Source organism: Symphalangus syndactylus, chromosome 12 (genome assembly GCF_028878055.3).
Source record: "Symphalangus syndactylus isolate Jambi chromosome 12, NHGRI_mSymSyn1-v2.1_pri, whole genome shotgun sequence".
In the NCBI taxonomy this organism is placed as follows: Eukaryota; Metazoa; Chordata; class Mammalia; order Primates; family Hylobatidae; genus Symphalangus; species Symphalangus syndactylus.
The window spans coordinates 66,728,659-66,754,162 of NC_072441.2; the positions used below are offsets into that span (position 1 = coordinate 66,728,659).

Sequence of the window (25,504 nt, forward strand, 5' to 3'; positions counted from 1 at the left end):
AACACTGCTAAATAAAGGAGAAGGGAACTTTTCATGTTTTTAAAAAAAACCTATGTGCAAATGGCCCTGGTTATCACGACTTCATCAAAGCTCACAGCAACAACCCGAGAGGTTTCTCTGGCCAGAGAAAGCCAACAAATGGATCAACTTTGTATTTCATTTTTCTCTTCTCTGTGAGGGAAGAGATACTGGGCTAGATAATGAAGTTGGCAGATGTTCAGGTTTCATTCATGATTCAGGCTGAGGACTAGTCTACCTTGAGGGTGCTGGGGATGAGGCTGCAGGAGCTAAAAGCCTCCCTGGGGTGGGCTCCCAAGCCTGTAGGAATTGACCCAGACTGCTAGAGCAGCAGTGGTTGCAGTTGGCCAGGGTGGTGTGGGGGCTGGCTAGAATCTGTTCAGGAAATGATTTTCTGAAACCACTGGGATGTTCACTCAGGGGAGATAGCTGCTTGGATATAAGAGGAATGTCTCAGATGAGCAATACTATTGTGATTCACATTGATCACACTCCCTTCTCCAAGAGGTTAGAATGGGTTATCCTCACCTGCCTAAGGGTTTAACGATGACATCTGGACATGTGTTTTGAGTTCGCTTCCAGAAGGACCTTCTCACACTAATTTCTGGACTCCTTATGACCCAAGAAACCCAGTTGTCTCCTTTGTAATTGCAAGGCCTACAGCATCTGTTCACTGATGGAAATGACTATCTTGATGGGGTCAGTCTAGAGTCAGAATCATAATGAAGTCTGTTGCCTGCTAGGAATCTCGTCATGACCTTGAATTTTTTCTCACTCTCAGGAGAACACCCAAATGCAGGACTACCGAACTAGGAAGGCCTGCCAATGACAAGATATCTTGGGAGAAAAGTCATCTTTACACATGAGTCCCTAGCCTAAGGCTCAGTACAGGGTGGAGTTTAGGTTTATCTACATTTACTTTTCTAAGCAGAAAACTCCTTTTGCCACAATATCCTGTTAACTCATGCCCAACCTGGTCATTTTCAGGGCTAGAAGATACCATGCAGAGTTCTATCAGCAGAGAAATCTGACAACTTGGTTTAAAATGAGGGATACTTTATTGGTCGCTGCTCCTCTACCATGTAACATGTATAAAGAATAAGACACAGGTGTGTGAACAGATTTTCTGTTCTTGATTTTCCACTGTTAAAAGAAGGGGTTCTTCAGCGGACTTGCCTTTTGCAAGTAGTACACACAGCTCTGGAAACTGGCATTGTGTCACCACAAGTCGAAGTAGAAACTCACCTAAATGCGCTTACTGGGGTTATACAAACTGAGATTGAGCAAATCAACCTGGTTTTAGGGGTTGGTGGGAAGACCACTATTAACTCAACAGAAATGTGCTATTACAACACAGAATAGTTCAAACAATTTTTTTTTTTCCTAAACTGAGTTTGGCCTAAGGTAAAGATCTCAAGGAAACAAGAAACCCTCACAACCACTGAAACAAACAACACTGAAGTACTTAGTAATTTATGGAACTAAAGTTTAAGATGAATATTGTCAAAGAGCCAAAGGGGCTGAAATAGGCTTATGCTGACTCGGTTTCAATCAAAAAGATACTCTTCATAGAAAGATGGACTCAAACTGCTACTTGGATTTCAAAACTCCCCATTTGGAAAAGAACATTTAATCTAGGTTTTTCTTTAATCTGTTTAGGCATTTTAAACAGCAGCTTGATATTTCATGGAATTATAAAGCTATGTATAACGCAGAAGTCATTCCAGAACATATGTTTCTCTCTTACTTTACAATGAAGGTTATTTCTGAGGACAAAGATTCTGTTTTCAAACAAATATGATCATTAACTGGCACATCAGAAAACATATGGCGTGGTTAGTTTCGGTGGAATCATTCCTAAAGAAAGTGACTAAGTTCCCATGAGGAATCAAGACATTTTCAATTCATGGGGAAAGCCAGTGAGGAAGGGGAGTGAGGAATCCTGCATATCAGCTGAAGGCTCACAAGCGCCTCAGAGGTCTTGTGATTTCAACACGGGACTGAGGGTCCCAACGTGGTTTATGTCTCGCCAGTGAAGAGCTTCAAAGACTAGTAATTCACCTCACAAAGGCTCTTCCATGGATTCACCCCATTCCTGCAGGGCACTGAAAATGCAGCTGCAGTCCCACCGCGCCTCCTCCTTTTCCAGGGTTGTGGAGCTTGCTGGAGACACAGCATTTCAGAAACTCAATCCACCTCTTTCCAAAAAACTGTACCTTGTATTTTCTAGAACCAACTTCTGGGCTTTCCACCCTTTGTCTTTTCCTACTCTTTTTTTTTTTCTTTTCTTACCAGCAGACCCATAAAAAGTGAAAAACCACAAAAACATCACCTTGGGAGACAGAAAAGACTAAGACAGATCTGACCACACGACAAGTGTCTCAGCCTTGACCTACACAGGAGCAGGTAAGACTCTGGAGTGATGGACGGCTGCCGCTGCTGCCGCCGCTGCAACTGCACAACACTGTTTAGACGGTTGAACAAGTGCAAAGAGAACATTGCTGAGTCCCATTAGTGTTATTTGGCCGCACATCTCATGGTGTCGGAGGTGGTTTTGGAGATGAGCACGAGCTCTCACTGTCGAAGCTAGCAGCTCGGCCCTGCCACTGCAAAGAGGAGAACAATCTGTTTATTAATTGCTAAAGGAATTTACATTTCAACTTGCAAAACTGAACTGGCCCAATGCACTGAATTCACCTTTCCCAGCTTCTCATAAGCTTTCTTGAATTTTGCTGTCAGCCGTGCGAAAACATAAGGGAAACAGCTTAGAGTTTCTAGTTTGGAATACCTGATTTTCAAAAAGACCTACTGCAGAGATAATTAAAGCTTTCTTAACTCTCTCTCTCTCTCTCTCTCTGTGTGTATATGTGTGTATGTGTGTGTGTGTGTGTGTTTGTGTGTGTGAATGAGGTGCTCTGACTGGGCCATTTCTGTGTGCTTCAGCCATTTTTCACACTGAAAATCATATTATGTTAGCAGCGAAAGAGGCAGTGTGCAGAATATGTCCTTACTGCCAAGAGCCCATGGTCATGCATTATTAGCAATTTGTCTGGGAGCTGATAGTACAGCTAAAAATCTGATACTGCTTTAGCTTTGAGCTGTCTCCTTTGCTCTTCATTCTTCCTATGGGCATTTGCACCTGACTTGTGGAGAGGAGAGGTGTGAGCAGACCCTTCTGGGCTTCTGCAACCCCTTTCTCCTCCCCAGTTCTCCTAGCTCACAGACTGCCTCCTATCAGCCCAACTCTAACCCTTCTGTGAAAGGAGTGATGTAATGAGGCGTAATGGAGTGAAGGAGAGGGCTGAGGCTGGGTGGACTTGAGCCATTCAATCCTTCTTTAACCAGTCATCGCTGCAGCAGTCATAGCCACAGCAATGTTTACTGAGCAAGGATCTGACCCCATGAATATTCTTGACCTGCCTGGGGGCTTTATGTTAATAACTTCAAAGTGAGTCAGTGTCCACTGCTCACCCATCCTTGGAGTGGGCTGAAGAGACCCAGTACTCTCCTGGGTGTCTGCAGGACAGAGCTCCAGAGATAAGAGGTAGGTAGGTGGTCAAGATGGCCTTCTTGATCTGGAAGTGCAGCCCCTTCTGCTTCTCATGAGCGTTGAGGGTCTCCACTGTGGAGTGAGGGGGCTGAGTAGAAGCTGCAACTATGCATCTGTGCATACATGGAGGTTCGGGGTTGGGGGAGGTTGTGGTTCTCCCTCAATACAGCCATTTTTAGAAGGGCTGAGCCACCTGAGGAATAGATCACTTTCTATCCAGCATCACCTGTGGAGTAGATGGGAAACCCACAAAGTTCAGGAAGGACCCAGACCTACTAAACTACCTTAACGCTTTCAATTCTAAGGAAAGCTTCTGTTACCCTTCTCTGGGCTCGGTTCTTCATGGGCTTCTTAGGACTCCCTGTGCAGGCCAGCTGAAGATCTTTATGACTAACCAAAAGCCAGACAATCAGGTACCGATGACCACCATTATGTGACCTAGCCCTAAGCAATCTTAGCATGTCAGCACTGGAGGCAGGCTTGGAAGCTGATCCAGTCTAACCTTCTTGTTCGTGCAAATGAGAAAACGAAGACAGAGAAGTCAAGACACAGCTAGCTAGGGGCAGAGCCAGGACCCGAAACCAGGTCTTCTAACACCCAACCAAGTGTTTTTTCCACTCCATCCTGCTGCTATCTCAGCATTTGGCCACACGAGGGGAAGAAGGAGACAAAAGGTAATAAGCAACCTAACGTCTTTGGGTCCACACCAGGTACTTACTCCTAACTCCAGGTGGCAGTCTCTCTGCTTGCAGCATCCACGTGAATGAAATCACAACCGAGGGTTTCCCTGGTGAAATATTTTAGATAAATAAATGCCTGGTTGTTGAGGCCACTGTGGCTTCTGACTCAAGTGTTTCTTAACCCGAAGGTGACAACGGATGATTACTAATGCTCTCATTTAACAGACCTTCATTTTAGGAGTTCTACTTTTCTGTTACAACCTTTACTGTTGGTGAAAGGTACATTATAATCACTGGCTTCTTCCCCGAGGAAGCATGCCACTTAAACAACCTGACTGATAGGCCAGGTCAGAGGAGAAAACTTAAAAGGGCTACACAGAGTGTCTTTCTTCCTTTATGTAACAGCCCAAAGAGTAGTGCAAGGAACATAACTGTTTATCCAGAACAAATGAAGAAGGAACACTGGCTCCCCTGCTAGTCCGAGTTTTCCTATGAAGATAAACAAACGGAGGAGATGGGGTTTGTGGACAATGGAAAGGCGAATGATTCCAGGAGGCTTACAGTGGCTCTGAAATAGCAGCATACCTGTCCCCAGCACACAGGGAGATTATTGTTTCAGAATGCCTGTGTTCCAGTAAGGTCTTTTGTGGCTCTGAAATGGGTCACGTTCCAACAGAGATTAACATCTCTGGCAGATGATCTGAACCTGGCCCCCGTAATAAAATGCCTTGGAGAAGAGCGCTGGTCAACCCTGTGTGTGGTAACAATGAAGACATGTGGCTCTGCGCTGAGAGGGAAGGGGGCTGGTGCCGCAGCTGGGAAAGGCCACTTGTGATGGCTCAATGAATTTTTATTCATGAAAGAATCCCAGCAGGGAAAGACACCTTTTCAGTTAATTTGTTCCCCTCAGCCTTATTTTCAGCCCCAAACAAGTGAGCAAATATAATGCCCTCTGTTCTCATTAATAAAAAAGAAATGATCACAGCACTTGAAAATCCCTTAAGAAAGGTGCAAGATAAATACAGAGCGCTTTGCAGATATGATGCCATTTATCTTCCCAGGAGCTGGAGGAAATTTCTTTATGATTATACAAATGGGAGATACAAGTTTCAGGAGCAAAGTGCTTGCTCAATATCCAGAACAGGAATGAAAAGAAGGTAGGATGTGAGCTCTGAGGATGAGCGGAAGGTTTGCCTCCAAGCAAAATGCATCGCGTGGACACAAGGTGCTTACTTAATGTCAGCCCTGTGGGGGTTTACATGCATTTTAATAAAGATATTTAAGCTGTGGGCGCTAAATGTGTCAGCGACAATTTTAAATAAACGTGAACTATGGAAATCCCAGGTTGCCGAGATGAGTGTCATTTTCAGCTTCTTGATATAGAGAATGATCAGCTGAGCAGAAAATGGCAGGATCGTGCGTGGGGGAGGGGGCATTCCTGGGAGCTTGGCCTGCGAGGTCAGGAAAAAAGTAAACCCAAAAGATATCAATTTATTCTCTTTTTGTTTTCCATATACTGTTACTTTCCCTTTACTGTTTCATCAAATATTCATTTTCAAGGGCTTGATTCTATTTTAGCTTTCTTTTGTAGTCTGAACCAGTGAGTTAGAATTCTCAAAGAAACAGGGACTTGGAATCAATTATTTGGCTTAATTAGGTTGTATTCATCATGAAGGAGAGTGATTCTGGGGCCAAGTCCTGGCCCGTCCGTGGTACTCAACACCCCACCCCCAGCTGTAGCCGCTGCTCTGTCACTTTCCATTTTCCACAGGCAGGCCCAGCCTGGTAACAGGGATGGGTTATTGCAGATTCAAGATTAGAAAGGCAGTCACAGCACAAGATGGGGGCTCATGGGCCCAGCCATTGTTTAGGGTTAGAGTTTCCTAGAAAAGCAAAGATGGGAAGGGCTTATCCCCTCATTTTACCAAGGGACCCAAAGACCAGAGTGGGGCAGTGAGTTTTCTTTTTCTTTTTTTTTTTTTTTGAGACAGAGTCTCGCTCTGTCACCCAGGCTGGAGGGCAGTGGTGTGATCTCAGCTCACTGCAAGCTCTGCTTCCCGGGTTCACACCATTCTCCTGCCTCAGCCTCCCGAGTAGCTGGGACTACAGGCACCCGCCACCACACCCGGCTAATTTTTTGTATTTTTAGTAGAGACGGGGTTTCACCGTGTTAGCCAGGGTGGTCTCAATCTCATGACCTCATGATCCACCCGCCTCGGCCTCCCAAAGTGCTGGGATTACAGGCATGAGCCACCGTGCCCGACCGGGCAGTGAGTTTTCTAAGGCCGTACAGCTGACCAGAGGCCTCTTAGCTCTCATTCCATGCCCTCCCGCTAAGCCATCCTAAACAGTTTAGTATACTTGTTCTACTCTTAAATATCTTCAAAGGATGATAAGCGGGGGAGGAGGGGTGGTGGGGTGGATGGGGCTGTCATGACCTCTCCCTGGGTTGAACCAACACAGCCTTCAGTGAGTTGCTGGATGCTGTCTGCAGCTTGTCTAGCGTTCTGCCCAGCAGCGCCTCCTGTATTGTGGGTTCATCACCCACACTCTGTAGAAAGGGCTTTCGGGAAAAGAGGGACAGGGTCTCCCCTGGGGGAGCTGAGAGATGAGGGACTGGCCTCACTCATTAAAGCTCCACAGCTATGGGACAATCAAGGCACCCACAAGACAGAAATATGAAGCCTCAACTGCCAGAAACTTTGCTTCTTTTTATCTCTTGATGCTGCCCCAAAGGTCACAGGACAGAAGCTGCACAGAGCACATGCTTCCTGTCTGGGGAGGTGATTCAATTAGCCTGTCCCCCATCCCCCCACAACTGAGGTCCTTATCACCTGTGTTTCCACGGGTCCAATCCCCTTGGCACTCAGGCTCTCCTGAGACACCTCAGCCTGCCAGAAACAGGTGCAAATGGGCTTGTCCTCCATGAGAGGACAGGGAGCCGGCGGGTTCTATGGGTTTGCAGACCTGACTTCTCTGCATCATAGAGTGTGGGGAGGGGATGACTCCGTTTTGAAGGTGACTCCAATTTTAAGACAAGGGGCCATGCAGTGAAAGGGATAAAGCTTTATTTTGTATTAGTAGAATTTCCAATTTATACAGCTGTCTAGACTTATTAGGTTTGAAGCCTGTTAAGATGACAGAATATTCACCCAGCTTTCTAGGATACAGACCAAGGTATGAGATATTGTGAGTGAGATTTAAGCCTTGTTTGGTCGCCCATACTTCCAATCCATTTGAGAAAAAGCAGGCCTGGGGACCACCAGGGTGATAGAATACAGGATCCTAAGTCGGTGGGATTCAGTGGAGGGTGGAGAAGTTTGCAGATATTACTCAAAGGGATATTTTCTTTGCAGTTGAGGGACAAGTGACAGGGTCAAGATTATACAGCGAGTCAGGAGGGGCCAAGATTGGAGCCCAAGTCTTGGGACTCCCAGCCCAGTGCTCTCTCCATTACGTCTCTGTTAGAACCCAACGCAACCCAGCTCCGCAGCTTTAGCCAGAAAGCGTGACAGCTTGAGGCCATGCTCCCTTCCCCAACAAGGGCGAGAACCAACATTCATAAGAGGAGGAATCTGCTCTTTGGCATCTCTATCCAAGCAGTGAAAACTGCCAAGTGACTGCCTTGCTTGAGCCTCAGGGACCTTACTGTTCTGACAGGGGTAGAATGTCTTGCCAAGCTCTGATCTCACCCCCTTGGGGCTTTCTCCTAAAGGACAGACTTGGCCAAGGGCTTTGTGAAAGCATTTCAGACCTGGCACAGTGGTCTGCTGGGAAGTCTTCTTCAAAGTTCTTGCTTTTCATTAAGAACTCAGTGTTGCTTTTAAAATGCCCAACACCAGGGGCTTTGTGTTGGCAGCCTCCACCTTCTTCCTCCATTTCCTTTTGGCCTATTATACACTGGGGAAGAAGCATGTGGCCCTCATGCCCACCTTTCCACAAAAGGCCGAGGGTGTCACCGCAGCCGACTGCCATTCTGCAGCCCACACTGCCATGCAGCAAACATGCCAAGGGCCAGGTGACCTCACCCACCTCTTTGAAGGATTTCTTTACCTCCACCAAGGAGTGCCAGTGTGCGATGGGCTTCCGGGGGTATGCCAGCATCTCGTTCCAGTGGTCCCTGCCCAGGCCTTCGGCAGTGATCCCCACACGACAGACTCCTATGATCTCATTGTGGCCCACTCTGAGGGAGAAACAAAAGTCCCAGCACTGGCTACCAGACATGCCCTCAGAAAAGGAGGTCCAGTGCGGGGAGTGGTAGGACTCTGCCCGATGGGTCTAACTCAGAACTCTGAGCTCTGAAAACAGATGCTTGGCAGGGCTTCTGGGTGTCAGTGGTGGTGAAGCCTTTGCTTAGTCCCCTTCAGTGGACACTGGACACAGGCAGATAAGCAAAGGTTATAAACTTGTTTGGAATCTCAAGAAGAGGTGGGCAGATAGCCTGAGTATGGGAGGTGAGACAGTCTAAGTCTCTTCACTTATTTGACCCCGCCAACACATTACCACCTCACTGAGACATCAGTATTTGCACATAAATCGACAGTCTCTGAGCACCATTTCTCCAAAATCCCAGTGGCTGGAATGTGATTTATTCACTCAGTAAGAACATCAATTATCCCTTAAGTATGTTCATCAATACTATGCCTGAGAACTTGGGCTAAAAGTCCTGTATTGAGGCTTTATTGCATGGTTTCTTTCTCCTTTAGCTAAAGTGACAAGTGGAGAGAAGAAGTTTTGGGGAATGGAGTAGTTGAAAAATATTTTTGAGCCAGCCTAGATGGAAGAGCAGGATGTGTGGAAGAGACGAAAAATATCTGAGGAAGGGGAGATCCGATTGGATGGATATGCTGGGTCCAGATTAAGGAAGCCCGTCAGAGTCCAAGGGAAAAGCCTGGATCACAGGAGCCATTGATGATTCTTGAGAAGGGCAGGTCCAGGAAGAAAGCTGTCATTTAGGAAGATGTGTCTTTAGTATGTTGACTGCATTGGGGCAGGAATTGATGGAGGCAGGGGTCAGCTAGGAGGCTGCACAGCCATCCCAGGGTGACAGTAGTAGCAACAGCAGAAATAGAGAGGCTAGAGGGGCATTTCAAAGGCCAGATAATAGGATTTGGTGCCAGATGGAAGAATGGGAATAGCAAGGGGTGAATTCAGGGAAACTGATGGATAGAGCCGCCCCTGATGGAAATAGGCCAGTCGGGAAAAGAACTTTGAACCTTTGCTAAGGGAGAATCTATGCTCTTCCTCAAACTCCTGTACCCTTCTTGGGTACAGATAGATTTGAGGCCTGAACCCTAAAGCTGAGCCCTGAATCATAAGGTCTAAGGTCAAGGAGCTCTGTGCTGGTGCTGGAGTGGGAGTGAGGGGTGGAATTATGTCCCTCTAGGACGCCTACCTACCGATCATAGTCCATGACTGAGATGAGCAGACTGACTTGATCCATGTTTTCCGGGGGAATGTCAAAGATGATGGCCTCATTGTAGACAGGATTGAGAGTGTTTTTCTTAATGGTGGTTTTCTTCTTCTTCAGCCTCCGCCCATCACAAAGCAGGGACACTTTCACGTAGGGATCTGTGGCAATGGGGACAGAGAAAAGGGAATGGAGTATGTTAAAGAGATGTCTGCAAACATCATTTGCAGCAAAGGGACCGAAGCCCTAGACCTACTGCTGCTCATCAGATGGTATCAGTGGGTTGTTAAAATAATTAAACCACCTTGTATTTATGTAGCACACCTGTCTCTGAGGACACTCTGTGCTTAATAAATGCAGAGTCTTTAGCTACCTCAGTATTCTTGGGAGAGCGCCTAATGGACTTTTACTAATGGGGAAGCTGGCCCCAAATCAGACATGATACCTGCCGATGGGTGTGCAGTTCACAGCCCTAAATCTCAGCTCATCAATCGCTGGCTGACTCAAAAAGGTGATGAGGCTGAACAATGACACTATTTCTTTTACCTATGGGGAGTGCTTTTCTTTGAATGGCTTTTTGGTTTTACCAGAATTATAAACCAAAGGATAAAGGTTTTGGGGTGGGGTAAAAATAGGACTCAACAATGGCCGAGGAGATACAATGTGTCAGAGTGAAATGAACAGCAACAATCACAATGCTGTTCATGTCCTCCCCACCTGACAACATAATTTTGGGTCCCATTGTCTCAATAATCTCATTTCCATTTGGCATCTAGAAGGCATGAAGTGGCCCTGCTCTGCTTCCCTGGAAGCTGTTTCCTGCCCACTTCTGGGCAGTGGAGGATGAGGGAGCTGCGGCCCGGGGAGACTCAGGGCAGCTGGTTGACATTTCCTTTCTCATTGGGATCTTGGTTTCTCTCCATCCTGCAAAAAGATGCTTTTATTGAACTTCCATGTGCCTCACATCCTTTTGTTTTCTTTAGTTTTCTGAATGGGTATTTCATGGTCATCTTTCTACCCTGAAATTTTGTACTCATCTAAGTGAAGTGAAACCTATTGTATCTCCTAGAACAGGTGTCTCGGTCACCATCATAATTGTTATTTATGCTGCACAGCTCAAGAAATGGGAGGGTGGCTCACAGGTAATAATAGCTTTCGAGACGCTGATGTGCTGAGACACCTTGTTGCCCAGAAACCAGGGCTCCTGTGGATCTGTCAGGAGGTGCCAGCCAAGCAGCTGCTCCCCAGCTCTGTGATTCATAGGCATATGGTTCTATCTCCTGGACATTGAGCACCCACTAGGGCCCTGTACTCCCTGGCATCATTCAGATGGCAGATGAGGCACACATCCATGGTGGCAACTAGAGAGAACTGTGACACTTGATCAGAAACCCCGAGCCTGAAAGGCATTTTTGTAGACACCTAAATGAGCTGCCGACTAATCCATGTGGCAGCAGTAGCTATGTCTTAACTATGGGACATGAGTTTGTGTTTATGGAGAGACCATGAGGTGTTTAATCAACCTGCTGTCTCTAACTACACATTTGAAAGGACCCTCTCTCAGGGATTTTCAGTAAAAAGGAAGTCAGAGTTTTGAGAACCGGCATGAGGCTCTAGTTTCCACAGATTCCATTCTCTATGGATATGCCCCAGGACATTATTCAGGTTCAGGTAGACAGATGGGCAGAGCTAGCCCCAAGACCTGTCTTTAACACAGCAGCTTACAAAATCCATAAGGATGTACCTTGCCTTGCAAAGTGGCTCCAGCCTTGAGGTTGCTCAGGTGCTGCCTCATTCCCCTGCTGTATCTACTTCCATACACTCCCACATCAGGGCAGATTTCCATATCATGAGGCTTGGAAAAATAGAGGCAGAGCCACTTGTCCCATGGGCCACTGAGCAAATGTCTTAGCAACCTTCCCCAGCTCTGTTCACCCCTACAAGGCATATCCGTTTTTTTAAGAGACAAGGTCTTGCTGTTTTGCCCAGTCTGGTCTTGAACTCCTGGGCTCAAGTGATTCTTCCACCTCAGCCTCCCGAGTAGCTGGGATTACAGGCATGAGCCGCTGTGCCTGGCTGATATGAAATTTATAAAATTCAGTGGACATATTTCCCTTGCAGGAACCAACACTTTCACCAGCATCCATGAAGCCAAGCAGACAGATGACCATTCCCTAGGCTTTTCTGGGGCAAAAGTCTGTGGTTTCTAGTGGAATGCTGGCCCCAGTGATCTTGGAGGTCCTTTCCTCTCTAACAGCCTATGATGCTCTACGCAGCTGAGGGAGGGGACACAAAGACCAGCAGTGTATTGCAGCCTCATTGTCATGGGAGCCATCAAAATCCAGCATTTAGAATGCGCTCACCACCCCTTTGTAGCATACTGGTCCTTATTATTATTTTGTGCTATTTTTAGTGTCACGGTTCTAGCAGATAGGCTTAGAGAATTAATTCAGGGCTAGTTTAGATCATGGAGAATAGGAAGATCCTGGGTTTTAGACGTCAATACCACACAATTCAAGAATAGGCAATTAATAAGCTCCATTCACTCCCCAGCTTAGTCCAACATCAAATAAGTCTGGGCTGAGGGAAACCTCAAACTCATCCTCAAGAACAGGAGATCTAGTTCGAGAGGCTCCTAGCAAGTACACCCCCACTGCTTCACCCTTGGGCCAGGTTCCTCATGCTGTAAATTCAACCATCCATTCATTCAATATCTATTTATTGAATGCTTACTGTGTTTTATCCACTGTTCCAGATACTTGCTTACATCAATGAACAAAATAGACAGAAACCTGTAATGAAAAGAGGACCCCTGGATCTTCGGAATCAAGCCAAGGTTTAATAACAGGTTCCAAACCCAGGTCAAAAAGAGGGGCAATTGTGAAAGGGAGGTTAGAACTCAGCATGAAAAAAACTTACACCCCAAACCCTCTGACTCAGAGCAGCTTTTGTGATGACCTCAGCAGCTTCACCATAGGCTTTCTCTCCAGCACATCAATTTAATTACACCAGAGAAGATAGTGTGGGGACTTAGGCAGCAAAATCCTATTTCCCTCAGCAGACTTGAGAGTCTTCAGTGAATTTGCTTCCCTGTTATGCACTTATTTTGGTATTAAAATGAAATCTACATTGGCTGTATTTTAGGGGAAGCTGACTTGCTGCTGCCTAAGCTTTTCCCAGGCCAGAAGAGGTCCGTTAATCTCTTCCCCATGTCCCGATGTGTGTGGGTAGCTCTGAGGGACTCAGAGCTGCAACAAACACATGTTACTCTAGGGTTTCCTGACCACCTTGTCCTGAAACTTCAGTTTTCAAGGCCTGATACCTCCTCTTCTTCCAGCTGCACCAGGTCACACCTGAGCCCAGGTGTTTTTGGCTGGGCCATCACCTCTTTCCAGCAACTGATTATACCCAAGACTCAAGTTACCCCTCTGTTATTTCCAAACTCAAATACCTTCTTCCACAACTTAGGGGGTTTCCAGCAAATAAATAAAGAATACAAAGCAAATATGAGGAAAAATCTTTAATATATTCCCAGCTAAGTTCAGAAGCACCTCCTGAGTGGTTTTATGTTGGTAATCTGAATCATCGAGAGTCTCTTGAGCAGGAGGACAGGGGATCTAGGGAAACAAACTGAGCTTTTTTCCACATTTGCAATTCTGAGTGCAGCCCAGATTGAGAGGCTTCACCCCATTTCACTCCTCAGAGCAGTCTGAGCTGATGAGGGAAGGAGGCTCTCAAGACTCAAGCTACTCCTCTGTTATTTCCAAACTCAAATACCTCCTTCCACAACTTGCAGAATTGTGGGGAAAGACTCAAACCTCTGACACTACGTCCATCCTGCAGGTCTCTGTGCAGCTGCCCCCAAACAAGCATTTCCTCTGTCGCTAGAATAAGACTATATTTCTGTTCCTGCTGTACTTAGCAGCTCTCTTGGTGCTGAGGCTGAGGCCAGGAGGCCTGCAGCAAAGCCTCAAATACAAAGGCATTTTGCTTTTCAGTGGATTTGTTTCCTTGGCTCAGTGCACAGAATTGCTGCCATAAGCCTGCATAGACCGGCAAACATTTACACAAACTTGACATAACCCTTCAGGAAGTCCTGGGGCCTCATGTAAATAAGAAAACTTATCCTTAATTTTTAAATCCTATATATTTACTTCTTGTTATCTCCCTCTTCTAAGAAAAAGAATGACAGCAACAGATGATATCTACTGAGTGCTTATATGTGTAAGGCACCATTCTGAACATTTGCATGAATTAACTCATTTCTCCTGAAAGCAACCCATGTAAGATATTATTACTCCCACTTTTCAGACTAGAAAACCAAATCATTTACACGGCAAAGAAGTGGCAGAACTGGAGTTCGAATCCAGGCAGTTTGCGTCCAGAGCTGGTGCTTCTATTCTAAGAATGCTGACAATTCTTTCTCCTTCTCCCCAAACACCCTTCCAAATCCTAATGTCTGGGCTGCTGGCAGGCCACTCGGGTTAAGAGAGGTACCTGAATAGCCTGTGATGTCCATCGCCTTGAGGTTCCGACACTTAATCACTGTGAGGGTGAGCCTGCCTGCTGTGGGCAGGTAGCAAAGGGAGAACATGATCTCTCCCAAGTCCACGCTTTCCTGCAAAGAAGCAGACAAGAGGGCAGATGAAGGGCTTGCAGACCATGGGCCTCATGTCCTGTGCAGCATCTGTTGGGGCTCTCTGGGGTCAGGAGGAGGCTCTTGGAGACACAGTGTTGGTTTTTTAAGACTAAGGGACTGGCCTCCATGCTGCGAGTAACCGGGTATAAAAGGCAATGGAAACAATATTGCCTCTTCAGTACCATTTGCCCCTTCCAATATTCCCTCTCAATGTCAACCACATTCTGATCCTGGTCCTTGCTGTTCTGCTTTTGGCCTGACTTGCTCTCCATGTGCCCCTTGGCTGCAGCCTCAAACCACCAGCCCCTTTGTGGCCTCTTCCTATTCTCCTCCACCTCACCCTTCTCAGTCGCTGACCCCCTTGACTTCCTGCCCATCCAGGCATGTGGTCATGACAGCGTCCTGGGCAAGACACATGCTCTAGCCTTCAGGTGTCCCCTCTCCCAGCAGGTCCATGATTCTTTTCTGCGTCTGCCCTCAGTGCAGTTGTTCTTTGTCAATCACAGCCAACCAAGGAGGCAAACACTTGCCATCCGATCTGATAGCAAGTGTTTGATGCCAGGCCTCAGGTCCACTTTCTTCTCCTTAAATGTGGTCATCCTTTAAAAACAAACCCAGCACAGAGCACACGCTCTGCTGCCTCTCCAGACCCAGAATTGTCATGGCCAGGGATTCCTGGGAGTTTCTGAAAGAATAGGAAAACCTCAAAGGCAATAAGCACACCCATCTGTGGCATTAAACAGTGCCTTGCCAGGTTGCTTCCTCCATTTGATGAAGGAGTGCGCTGTCATGGTGAAGCCTCCTCCCGCAGGTTTAAGGAGGGACTCCAAGATATGGAGACGTTTCCTCCCATAGGGCTCCCAGAGTCAGGTTTGAGGAGGAAGAGGTCAGAGTTTAGGGTGATTTCAGATGAGGCCCTCTATCCATCCATCCATTCAGTAATTCAGTCAGTCAACAACTATTTATTGAGCACCTGCTATGTGCTAAGTGTTGATCTAAGTGCTAAGGATATAGGAGAGAACAAAACAGACAAAAATCCCTAGCTTCATGGAACTTAAAAAATAAATTTCAACTTAAAAAAAATTCCACTTTTATTTTAGGTTCAGATTCAGAGGGTACATATAGAGGTTTGTAACATGGGTATATTGCGTGATGCTGAGGTTTGGGCTACAGATGATCCTGCCACCCAGGTAGTGAGCATAGCACCCAACAGTTAGTTTTTCAAACCTTGCCCCCTCCCTCCCTCCCTCCTGACTCTAGTAGTCCCCAGTGTCTATTGTTGCCATCTTTACGAGTGGAGCTTACATTTTATTAGGGCAAAGGACAATAAAAGAGGTAAGTATATAAATTAGATAGTCAAAAGTATCAAGGAGAACAAAAGGCAGAGAAGTGGGATATAAAATGACCAGAAGGAGGCTATAGTTGTTGAATGTTTAGCTAGAGAAGGCCTCTCTAAGGAGATAATGACTTCTGGGAAAGAGAAGAGTCGAGGGTGACACCAGGGTTTTTGTCCATTCTCCTTGCAAAGAGCCACCCTCCCCTGGAGACGCCTACAGCCCTGGTCCCCCCTGGAGCATAAGCCAAGGCCCTGCCTCCCCCTACCTCCAGAGCCTGCGCTCACCACACTCTCCTCTAGGCGGCCCTGACACCCACCCCCGCCTTTCCTAGCCCTAGATTTGTCTTTTTGTCCAGACCCCCGAAATAAAGTCACCCCCCAAATCAAATTCTTCTAGGAATAGCAGAAAGTGAATACCCCCAGCTTCCCAGGAAGGGCCTGGCTGGGGCCAGGGCTGGGCACACTGTGGAGACAGCCACCCCTCCTGCACACAGAACCCCGTGGCCTCCACAGAGCCAGCCATCCCACACCAGCCCCTGTGGAGCGCCTCCATGAAGATCACTTCCAGCTGTGAGGCTCTCAGCAACTCTGCGAGGCAGGCTTGTTGGCGTTTTCCCCTCCATTTCACAGATGAAGAACTTGCTCAGGTTTAGAAGCCTTGCCAGCTGCTTGGGCTCGTGATTCAAGAGAGAGTGGTCCGTGCACTCCGCTTTTGAGCAATGCCCTTCCAGCTCACCTAGGAAGCTGCTCAAGGGAACCCTCACCCTTCTGCACCTTGGCTTACACTCCATCCACTTGTTCATTTGTGTTTCCATTCGTATTTACAGAGTGCTTGCCAGAGGCACCATGCTTTGTGGAGAGTATGCAGTCCCCACCCTCGACATGCAGATGGTCTAGTGGGGCGTAACCAGTTAAAAGAAGGTGCTGGAGTCCCCGTCTCGCTCAGGTGCATCTCCTGGCTCCCTAGTCCTCTAGTCGAGAGAGACACATAGCAAGCGCTGTGCCCTGGCATGGGTCCTGCGGCAGGGGGCAGATCAGCATCACATCTGGCTAAATATTCCATGTCTCACAGAGGCACTAAGGTATAAAGAGAAGCCCCTTTATTTCCCTTAATAACCCTTTAAGCCCCAAGTTACTGAAACTCTTTAGATTCAGTGAGCACAGTACTAGGAACCAACCCATTGCCCATGGACTGTGTGCCAGGCCTCTGCTAAGTACTTTGCTAGATTATCTCGGTGAGTCTTACCTCAGCCCTATGAGGTTGGTGCTGTCTCTCTCATCATCCCTATTGCACACAGGAGAAAATTAGTGTTTGGTGAAGTTAAATAACTGGCCCAAGGCTGTGCGACTAGACTAGTGAGTGCTTTGGTGCCAGATTTTCATATATCAGTGCCACTGCTCAAACACCTTAAGTGGTTGCCCTTGTTTGGCTTCTGGGATCAAGGCTCATCTTCTTAGCTTGCACTTGGGGCTTTCAGCAACTGGGCCCTGTCTTAACCTCCTCACCTGCTGCTCTCTCCCTTCTCTATGCCAACCCTCCGCTCCACATGGCTGGTATATTGTTGGTCCTTTTTGCCAAAATGCCTCCCCTTCTCTTTGCGTGGATACTCCTATACCTACATCACGGCCCCACACCACACCACCATGGACCCTTCCCCAGGGTCCAGCCCACAGTAAGCATCTCTCCCCAGTACTCCTGCAGGGCTTCCTGTCCTCGCACAGCTCACAGGAGTCACCAAGTCCCCTTTGCCCGGCAGCTGTGTCCCCCCAGCATCTAGTGACGAGAGCCCCTTTTGGGACAGGGTCCTTGCCTTGCACCTGCTTGTGCTTCAGCATGCCCAGCAGGACACAAAAGCAGCTACAGAAATGCTTGCAGAAAGGGGCGCTTACATTTTAGTAAAAGAACTCTGGAAGGAGTGGTTTTTCGCGCGGTGTTGTGATCAAGTTAGGGCCCTGGGAAGAACTCTGGAAGCTCCTGTAGCCCCTCTGAGAGGGAGCGAACAAAAGGCCGCTATCACCATTTCCCCACCACCATGTCCTACAGATGCGGAGTTGCCTGCGCTTTCACAGGCTGTCTCTTTTAGGGGAGTCTGAGTTGATTTGTTATGGACCTGGGAGGCTTGCCTGGGGATGTGAGGGGTCCCTCGGGGTAAACAGCATTGCCCCAGGCTCTTTGAACTGCTGTCAAGGATGGCTCCCTCCAAGGCAGCAGTGACCCACAGACCTCCCTGGTTTTTGCAGGACCCCTGCTCTTTCTCATAGGACTGCGGCAGCTGGCAACATGCAGGTGCTGAGTCTGCATTGTGGTGTGGCCCCTGCACCCAAAAGTGAACTGCACCCTCCATCCATGGGCGCAGCCAGGTGAAAGGACTCGCTCAAGATCCCACTAAGACCTGGAGGCAGAGAGGAAACCAGGGCCAGAAGACAACAGCCTGGCTCCGGGCTTCGCATGGGGGTGAGGGTGGCTGGCCCTCACTGTGCCTGGAGGCAAGTCAGCAGCTCTTGGTTCACTGTTCCCCTGCACACACAAGCAGCAGAGGACTGGATTATTTAATAAGGGAAAATAAACAGGTTAATTTTGAGTAAATAAGAGATGAGAGCTAAGCAGACAGAGAGGGTCAGCATCTCCTGGTAGTCACTCTCTCTCCCTGGAAAGCCAGGCCCCAGTTCGGCCCTCACCAGGTCCTCTCTCTGCACTACCCTCTCTCAGGAGGTTTCAGTCAGATCCCACATGGCTTACCAGCCTTTTATCCTCATTACAGGTGTTTGAGACTGGACTTCAATAAAACCAGGGGTGACCAGGGGCTTCAGAACAGCTAGCACATTATTGCTTTCATCTTCACCTGCTGTTAGGAGAGGCTGCCTTAGGGCCCCTGACTGGTAATGAGCTCTCTGGTGCAGAAGAGGTCACTGCTGTCCAGAAAGCAGCAGAAACCAGCGTAGCCCTCTAGACTTCTAACCTAGGAGCTGATAGGGTAGGTCTGAGCTCAGTAGCAGCTGGCTGAAAGTCTTGGCTAGTGCTTGCAGGAGGTGGACCTGCTGGCAGGGGAGGGGAAGCCAGGATGTTGGCTTCTGGAGAAATCTGTCCTTTAGTGCAACTTGTCCACCTGATGTCGCTGCCCATATTAGTAGCATTCTCCTTGGCTGCAGTGCCCAGGGCGTCTGGACAGTAAGATTCTTAAAGGCTCACCTATCTATAGCACAACACTGCGCTCCCTGGCTTCCCAGAGGCCCATCTGCAACAACTGATTAAAGCACTTCTCTCTCCTTGATGCAGTCACGTAGTCCTGGGCATAGAAAAAGAGATCCTATTTGTGGGCTGCCCATGAAAGAGCAGTGAACCATGAATCAGGAGACCTGGACTTTAGACCCTCTGCCCCCAATTAGCTGTGAGACCTTGAGCAAATCATTTCCCATCTCTGGTCCTTGGGCTATAAAATGAAGGGGTTGTTCTAGATGAGATGCTCTATCCTCAAGGTCCCTGCCAGCCATGAGAACCCAAGATTCCAACTGGAAAATCTGTCAGGCATCACCAGCTGAGATAACCCAAAGATGCTTAAGTGGTGTCTATCGCCTGCCTCAAGGAATCTAGAAATTCGTTTTGAAATGCAAATGCTCCCATTTTTTTAGTTCCCATTGCCCCTCAAATGTTTTGTTCTTCTCCAAGGCCAGCCATGTTTCCTCCTGAATAAGCAGTGAGTGGCATCAGTGCCTCTAAGTCCATCTTGGGAATGCAGGCTAAGCAAAGCAAGAACAATGCTTCCCCATTTCTTACAGAACACTTCTAGTCTCTTAGCCGTTAAGTGGCTTGTCTGAATCTCTCATCATCAGCAGAGAAGCATCCGCTACACTTTCAGGAAAGCCATAGGAGACCTAAAAAGATCTCAGAAGCACTGGGCAGGAAGTGCTGTTAAGTTCCCCAGGGGCTGTGGGACGGTAGGGGGACTGGAAGAGAGATGGGGTAGAAGCCAATTGGACTCCAATGGCTAAAGAAACATTCACTGAGCAACCCCGCATTGTAGGCCTGGGGCTTTGTATTGGTGGTACAGAGATGAGTCAGATGTGGAAGCCAGATACCTGGAGCTGAGCCAGCCCCTGTGATATCTCCTCCCATTGCAACACAGGCCTTGTCTTCGTAGCACACACTGCAACTCTAACTTTTATGTTGATCTGGGGATTACACGATGAATGACTGTGTGTCTCACCAGATTGTATGCTCTTTGAAGGCACGAATGGGGTCTGGTTTTATTCATCCTTATACCTCTCATGTGTAGCCCAGTGCCTGATGTGTAGTAAGTGCTCAGCTAATGAACTGGCTAATGAACAAATGGTTGAGAATGTGGATTTGGGGTCAGGCAGATCCAGCTTCCAGCTCTCAAGACTATGAAAGGTTAAGTAGTCCTAAGAGAGTAGTATGCTTACTTAACCTTTCATAATCTTGGTTTCCCAACCTGTACAGTGGGATGAATATAGGACCCACCTCTTAGGGTTGCTGCAGAGATTAAATGAGGTAACTTGTGCAAAGTGCTTACTTAGCACAGTGGCTGGCACAGAGTAGGTGCTTAGTAAGTATTGGCTACTATTATAATTATTACTACTATTATAAAGAGCTCACGGTCTTGGAACAGGGGCAGGGAAGAGAAGTACTGTTTGGGCATGACAGGGGCACGTCAGTAGGTAGTACTGTTTGGTTTGATCAGTGCAGTAATAGAGGTGTGGACAAGATGTGGGCCTGCAGAGCAAGGAAGAAGGAACTCAGCCCCAGATTTCAAACTAGGCTTCCCAAAGAGGGTGATATTTGATAGGATCTAGAAAGGTGAGTAAAAGTAGATTTCTGGCAGAAAAAAGCAAGCAAGCGCTTTTGCTTTTTTTCTCTGGAGAGGGACCAACAGTGCCTAAAGACGCAGAAGGGGCAGGGAGTGTTCAGGGCGCATGAGCGTTTCCCTGTGGCTGAGAGCATGGTGATGACAGCGGGGGACAGCTCCCAGATGAGACTAGAAACAGGGCCCCAGGCAAGGGCCAGCCTTGCCTGCCTAGTAGCCCATACTTGGGAGTTTGTCCTTGATTCTGCAGACAATGGGAGACTGGCTCTACCCCTGCCCTTCCTTCTCTACTTCCTACTCAGTCCACTGTGTCACCTTCAACCCAGACACCCACACCAGAGACCATTTTCATGTGTGTCATTCATTTGTCACACACCCACTAAATGTTGGAGGATCTGGAGAGGCAGTAATGATAAGACAAAGTCCCAGCCCTCCAGGAACTTGTATTCTAAGAGAGGAAGACAAAAGTACACTAAGCAAGATGGTACCCAAGGGCAGCGAGGGAGCCAGGGACCTGACCAAGGGTAGTGAGTGGGTGTGCGGCCGCTTTACTCATAGTGGTCCTGAAAGATGGGGAGGAGCAGCCAAGAGTGGAAGGAGAGCTCTCAGCAGAGAGGCTAGCAAAGAGTGCTGTGGGTCTGGCTGGGGGAAGCGGATGGTGGCTGTGATGCCAGAGTAAGCAAAGGGTAAGAGGGAGGTTAAGGGAGGACTTGGAAGTGCTTGGATTTTGCTTCCTGTGAAAAGCAGAGCCCTCGGAGGACTTGCAGCAGTCTGGGACTTCAGCAGCTTGTAAAGAATGGGTGGCAGGGGCCAGGAGAAAGTGAGCATGAGCTCAGATGCTACGGCCTCCACAGCTACTCAGTTCCCAAGCTGCACAGCTTCTCCCTTGTGAGTGTCCCCAAACTCTGAGGCCCTCTCCTCCCATCCCCCCTGCACTACCTCAGCTCTGGCCTGCACCATCTCTGCCAGATCCCTGCAGTTTTCCAACTCCCCCTGCCCACCCCCTCCAATCCATCCTCCTTGCTGTAACCAGGAGGTTGGTCTCCTGCTCAGAATTCTTCAGTGGCTTCTCATTTCACACTTGTTTTGTAGTTGGAAAGCCTCTTCTTCAAATGAAGTATCATCCAATCATATACAGCAGCTGAAGAGTGGCTCAAAAACAGGGCACCCAGAGTACCTTCAACCCCTTGGGCTCCCTCCTTGGAACTTTTAGGAGTTGGCATGAAAAATCACTAATCCACACAATCACAAGGCATTCAAGCTTCTTCACGGGGTGGCCCTCGCCTTTCTAGCCAGCCTCACTTTCCACTATTCTGCCCCAGGTGCCCTACACTCCAGCCATAATAACCATAACATTGAGTGTTTACTATGTGCCATCCTGCCCTAAGTGCTTATATGTATGATGTCATATAATCTTCACAAAAGCCTTACGAGATGGCTACTATTATTATCCCCACTTTTTACCTGGGGACACTGACGTACGGAGAGGTTATGCAAGTGGCCCAAGGGCACACAGCTACTAAATGGCACAGCCAGGATGTGGACAGAAGCTTGAGAGCTCCCACTTTCAGCCACTACACCATCCTGCCTCTTGATGACACCTGTCCACTAAATGCTCCAAGATCTGTCCCACCTTCATGCCTTCGTCTTGTTCTTTCTACTGCCTGAAATAACCTCTCTATCCCTCTGACCATCCTGGACAACTCTTATCTTTCCAGGCCAGCTGTCCTGTCACCCCCTCTTGGGTCACCTCCTCTGACTCCCTTGGTCTGGCCTGGGGTTGTGCTCCCATTGCCCTTGGGTGGTAAAGGCCAAGGGAGAAATCTTACAACTGCCCCAAGGCAAAGTCGGGACTTCTGAGAGGAACCCGGCAGGATGTGCTAAACTGCCGGGTGAGGGGCTGCAGGAGGAGATTGGAGACTGACGCTCTGCCTGCCCCATGTCCCCATGGCTGGCTCAGCTCTCACCTGGGAGGGAGGAGCTGTGGGAGTGGGCATTCCTTCCTAGGGTGCCCAGAGGGGGCCCCTGCTGTGAACACCGGCCTGGGTGACATCAGTTGATTCCCTGCTGCTCCTCAGGCCCGGGCTCCTAGGGCTTCAGCAAGAATGCTGGGGGTGTCTGGGGTGGAAGGGTGGGATGTGTCTGTTGTGATGCTTGGGGCTTCCTGCTGGGTGCTGGAGCAGGTTCTGTTTGTTCTGGGTTCCATGCCTGCTTTTACTCTCAAGTGCTGCTCTGCCCCAAGGGCCTTGCAGCATTATGAATAAATGATCAACCAGAATTGAGGCTCCTTATGCGAACTCAGTATACACCAGCTTCACCTTGCAGTGTGGACACAGAGCTAAGGACTGCCCCATGGAGGAGCAGGCACCCCCAAGCTGGTGTGGAGCAGTGGTGCACGGAGGACGTGAGTGAGATCCTTGAGTCTGAGTTTGTCCTAGGGACCCATTGAGACTAAAGCACATCGGCGGGAAGCAAATGTTTCAGCATCTGAGCATCTTCAGAGAAACAGATGGTCTTATTTAGGAAACTTTTTGTCAGCCTCCCCTTCGTGAACTTGCCCTTGAAAAGAGGCTTAGTATTTCACATGCACCATTACTTTTGGGCAAATATCCGTGAGTGAGAACACACTGGGAGGTGCAGATCTCTTCCTAATGACTTTTTAAAAGGTGGGTGGAGAAGAAGAGGGGCTATGAGAGGGTGGAAAGGAGCTTGAGGGGAGTGGAGTGTGGAGAAGTTTTAGAAGAGATGGCAGCAATGCCTGGTCAAGCCAGGAAGTCTGTGCCGTAGGGTGCTTGTGCCTGAGAGCCCAGAGCCGAGCACCTCACTTCAGATCTGGTCCTTCCACTGTCATCTTCATTAACCACAGGGGCGATGGGGGTAGTAAATGGTACATTAATGAAGTTAATGGTGAGAATCCATCTTAATTTCTTGTCACAAGTTGTCTTGCCGAGTGGCTGTCAAACAGCTGCCAGTTTCTCCTGGGGAGAGGGCAGGCATCTCCGTGGTGAGAGACCTGCTCTCTGCCCCTCGCAGGGCTGTGGGGGCTGGGACTCTCAGCAGGAGGGAAGATACCTTGGTCCTGGTTTCCTGAGGAGTCTCCTGCGGCAGCTGAGGAATGTTTCTTGCAAACAAGTGCCCTGAGGGGGGTGCCAAATAGGCAGGGCTTTGGTCTCAGCCAAAGGCACATGCCTGCACTGCGTGACAGTGGCTTTAGCTTCATCATCTCTTTGGGGACAGTCACCCTGAAGATTAAGGTCTTTCCCCACCTCCTGCTCCCCACACTCGAGAATCTCTGGGTCTTGCCATGGCAAGATGCTCTGTAGAGAAGCTCTTTCCAGCCTTTCACAGAGTTGACTGCCCTGCTCTTGACAACTCCATTTCCTTCTGGTTCTTCTCCCACCTCTCTGGCTGCCTCTTTCAGGTCTCCTGTGCCAGCCTCTTCTCCCATCCCTGCCTCTAAACAGTGACATTTGTCAAGCTTCTCCTCTCCTCACTCAGCCATAATGTTAATATCCATCTCCCCACTCATGGCTCCCGAGTTTGTGGCCCTTCCGCAGACATCTCTTCTAGACTCCAGAGTCATATATCCAAAATGACATGGCCATGTGGCTGGAAATCTAGAACTTCTCAGAGGCTCAAAGTTGCCCTTTTCTGTTTACATTCTCCTCTAATTTTCCCCAACCTGGCCCTTCCATTCACCTAGTTGCTCAAGCCAGAAATGAGACATCTTTGTGGACATCTGCCTTCCTCTTTTGGATTTAGATCATCATCAAGCCCTGATAATTCTAACTCCAAATTCCATCTCAAGTCCACCCACCTCTCTCCATCTCCAGTGCCACACGGTGGCCAAAGCCTACCCCCCTGCCCGCATACAGCAGCCTCCTAACTGCCCTCCCTGCTTCCCTTGCTCTCCCGCCCCATTCTCCACACAGCAGCCAGAGTGCTCTTCCCCAGATGGAAAATGGATTGTACCACTCCTTGTTTAAAACCTCCAATGGCATCCCCTTTCACTAGGAATAAAAACAAAAGCACTTATCAAGATCTACAGGGCCCTCCACGAACGGGGCTGACTCTTCAGCCTCCCCTGTGCCAGGGCTCTTCTCACAGGCTTCCTCAAATGCCCCAGGCTCTTCCTGCCCCATGACTTTCACTTTCTCTTCCTCTGATTGACCGTTCTTTCCCCAGCTCTTCGCATGGCAGAGACCCACTCATCTCAGGCCACTTCCTCCAGCGTCTCCCTCTGCTGCCAGCTGTGTTCCCGAAGGACAGATCTGGGTCTGTTTTGCCAGGGCCAGGACAAGAGTGAGGCAAAGCAGGTGCCCAGGTACAAAAGTGAAGGAGGTGCTCACTGTCAGGTTCATGCATGTATCCAAGAGTGAGTGCCCCCTTCCATTCTGCCCCCTGGGTACTTCACTCGCCTCACCCTAATCTCAACCCCTTATTTTACTCACCACTATATTCTCAGTACTGAGCACAGTGCCTGGTGTATAACAGATGCTGACAAGTGTTTGTTGAATTAATGAGCAACTCAGCTTTGTGGGGCTCACCTGGTTAAGGTGGCAAAATGAATGGGTGACAAGAGTAGGCCCTTGCTTAACCTCAGCCTCTGGTCTCCCCAGGAGGGTTGCTGTGGTTATTGAGATGGTGTCAGGGTGGAGCCTCACGGGTGTTCCTCAGGGGATGGGCTGAATATTCCCTGCATTAGAAGCTTGGGAGGTGGAGACTTGATTCCTGAGCTGCACCCAAGATCTACTGAGTCATCATCTCTGGAGGGGGGGGGCCTGGATGTTTGCATTATTGACAGGCTTCCCAGGTGAGTGTTACATAGCCTCAGTTCGTGATATAAGGCGAGATTCTGAGGTTGCCCCAGGTCAGACCCTATTAGAATCTCTGTGACATGGAACATGTCCTAATGCAACTGAAGTCACTAAATATCAGAGCTGCCAAGCAAAAGTTAAGGCATAAAAAGGCCTCTTCTCTTTTTTTAGGCATAAGCAAGGGTTCTGAAGGATTGAAGCCATGTGGGCTACTGGACTGGTCCTGGCCCT

At 48.4% G+C, this 25,504-nt stretch overlaps 1 protein-coding gene across 5 annotated transcripts in view; it reads right to left on the bottom strand.

Annotated features, from left to right (window-relative positions):
* Positions 1-1,053: 1,053 nt before the first annotated feature.
* Positions 1,054-25,504, bottom strand: part of SYT6 (synaptotagmin 6) — a 63,661-nt gene continuing 39,210 nt past the window's right edge. For 2 of the 5 annotated variants that reach the window (XM_063625838.1, XM_063625839.1), the window contains exons 4-7: positions 14,156-14,276; positions 9,648-9,819; positions 8,281-8,431; positions 7,408-8,148 (exon numbers count right to left, since the gene is read on the bottom strand). In XM_063625838.1, the coding sequence (XP_063481908.1) occupies positions 7,894-8,148; positions 8,281-8,431; positions 9,648-9,819; positions 14,156-14,276 (699 nt within the window). In that variant the 3' untranslated portion in view covers positions 7,408-7,893. Of the gene's footprint in view, positions 2,625-4,286; positions 4,356-7,407; positions 8,149-8,280; positions 8,432-9,647; positions 9,820-14,155; positions 14,277-25,504 lie in introns of those variants that run through there. The other 3 variants (XR_010117513.1, XM_063625836.1, XM_063625837.1) reach the window with 3 other exon arrangements.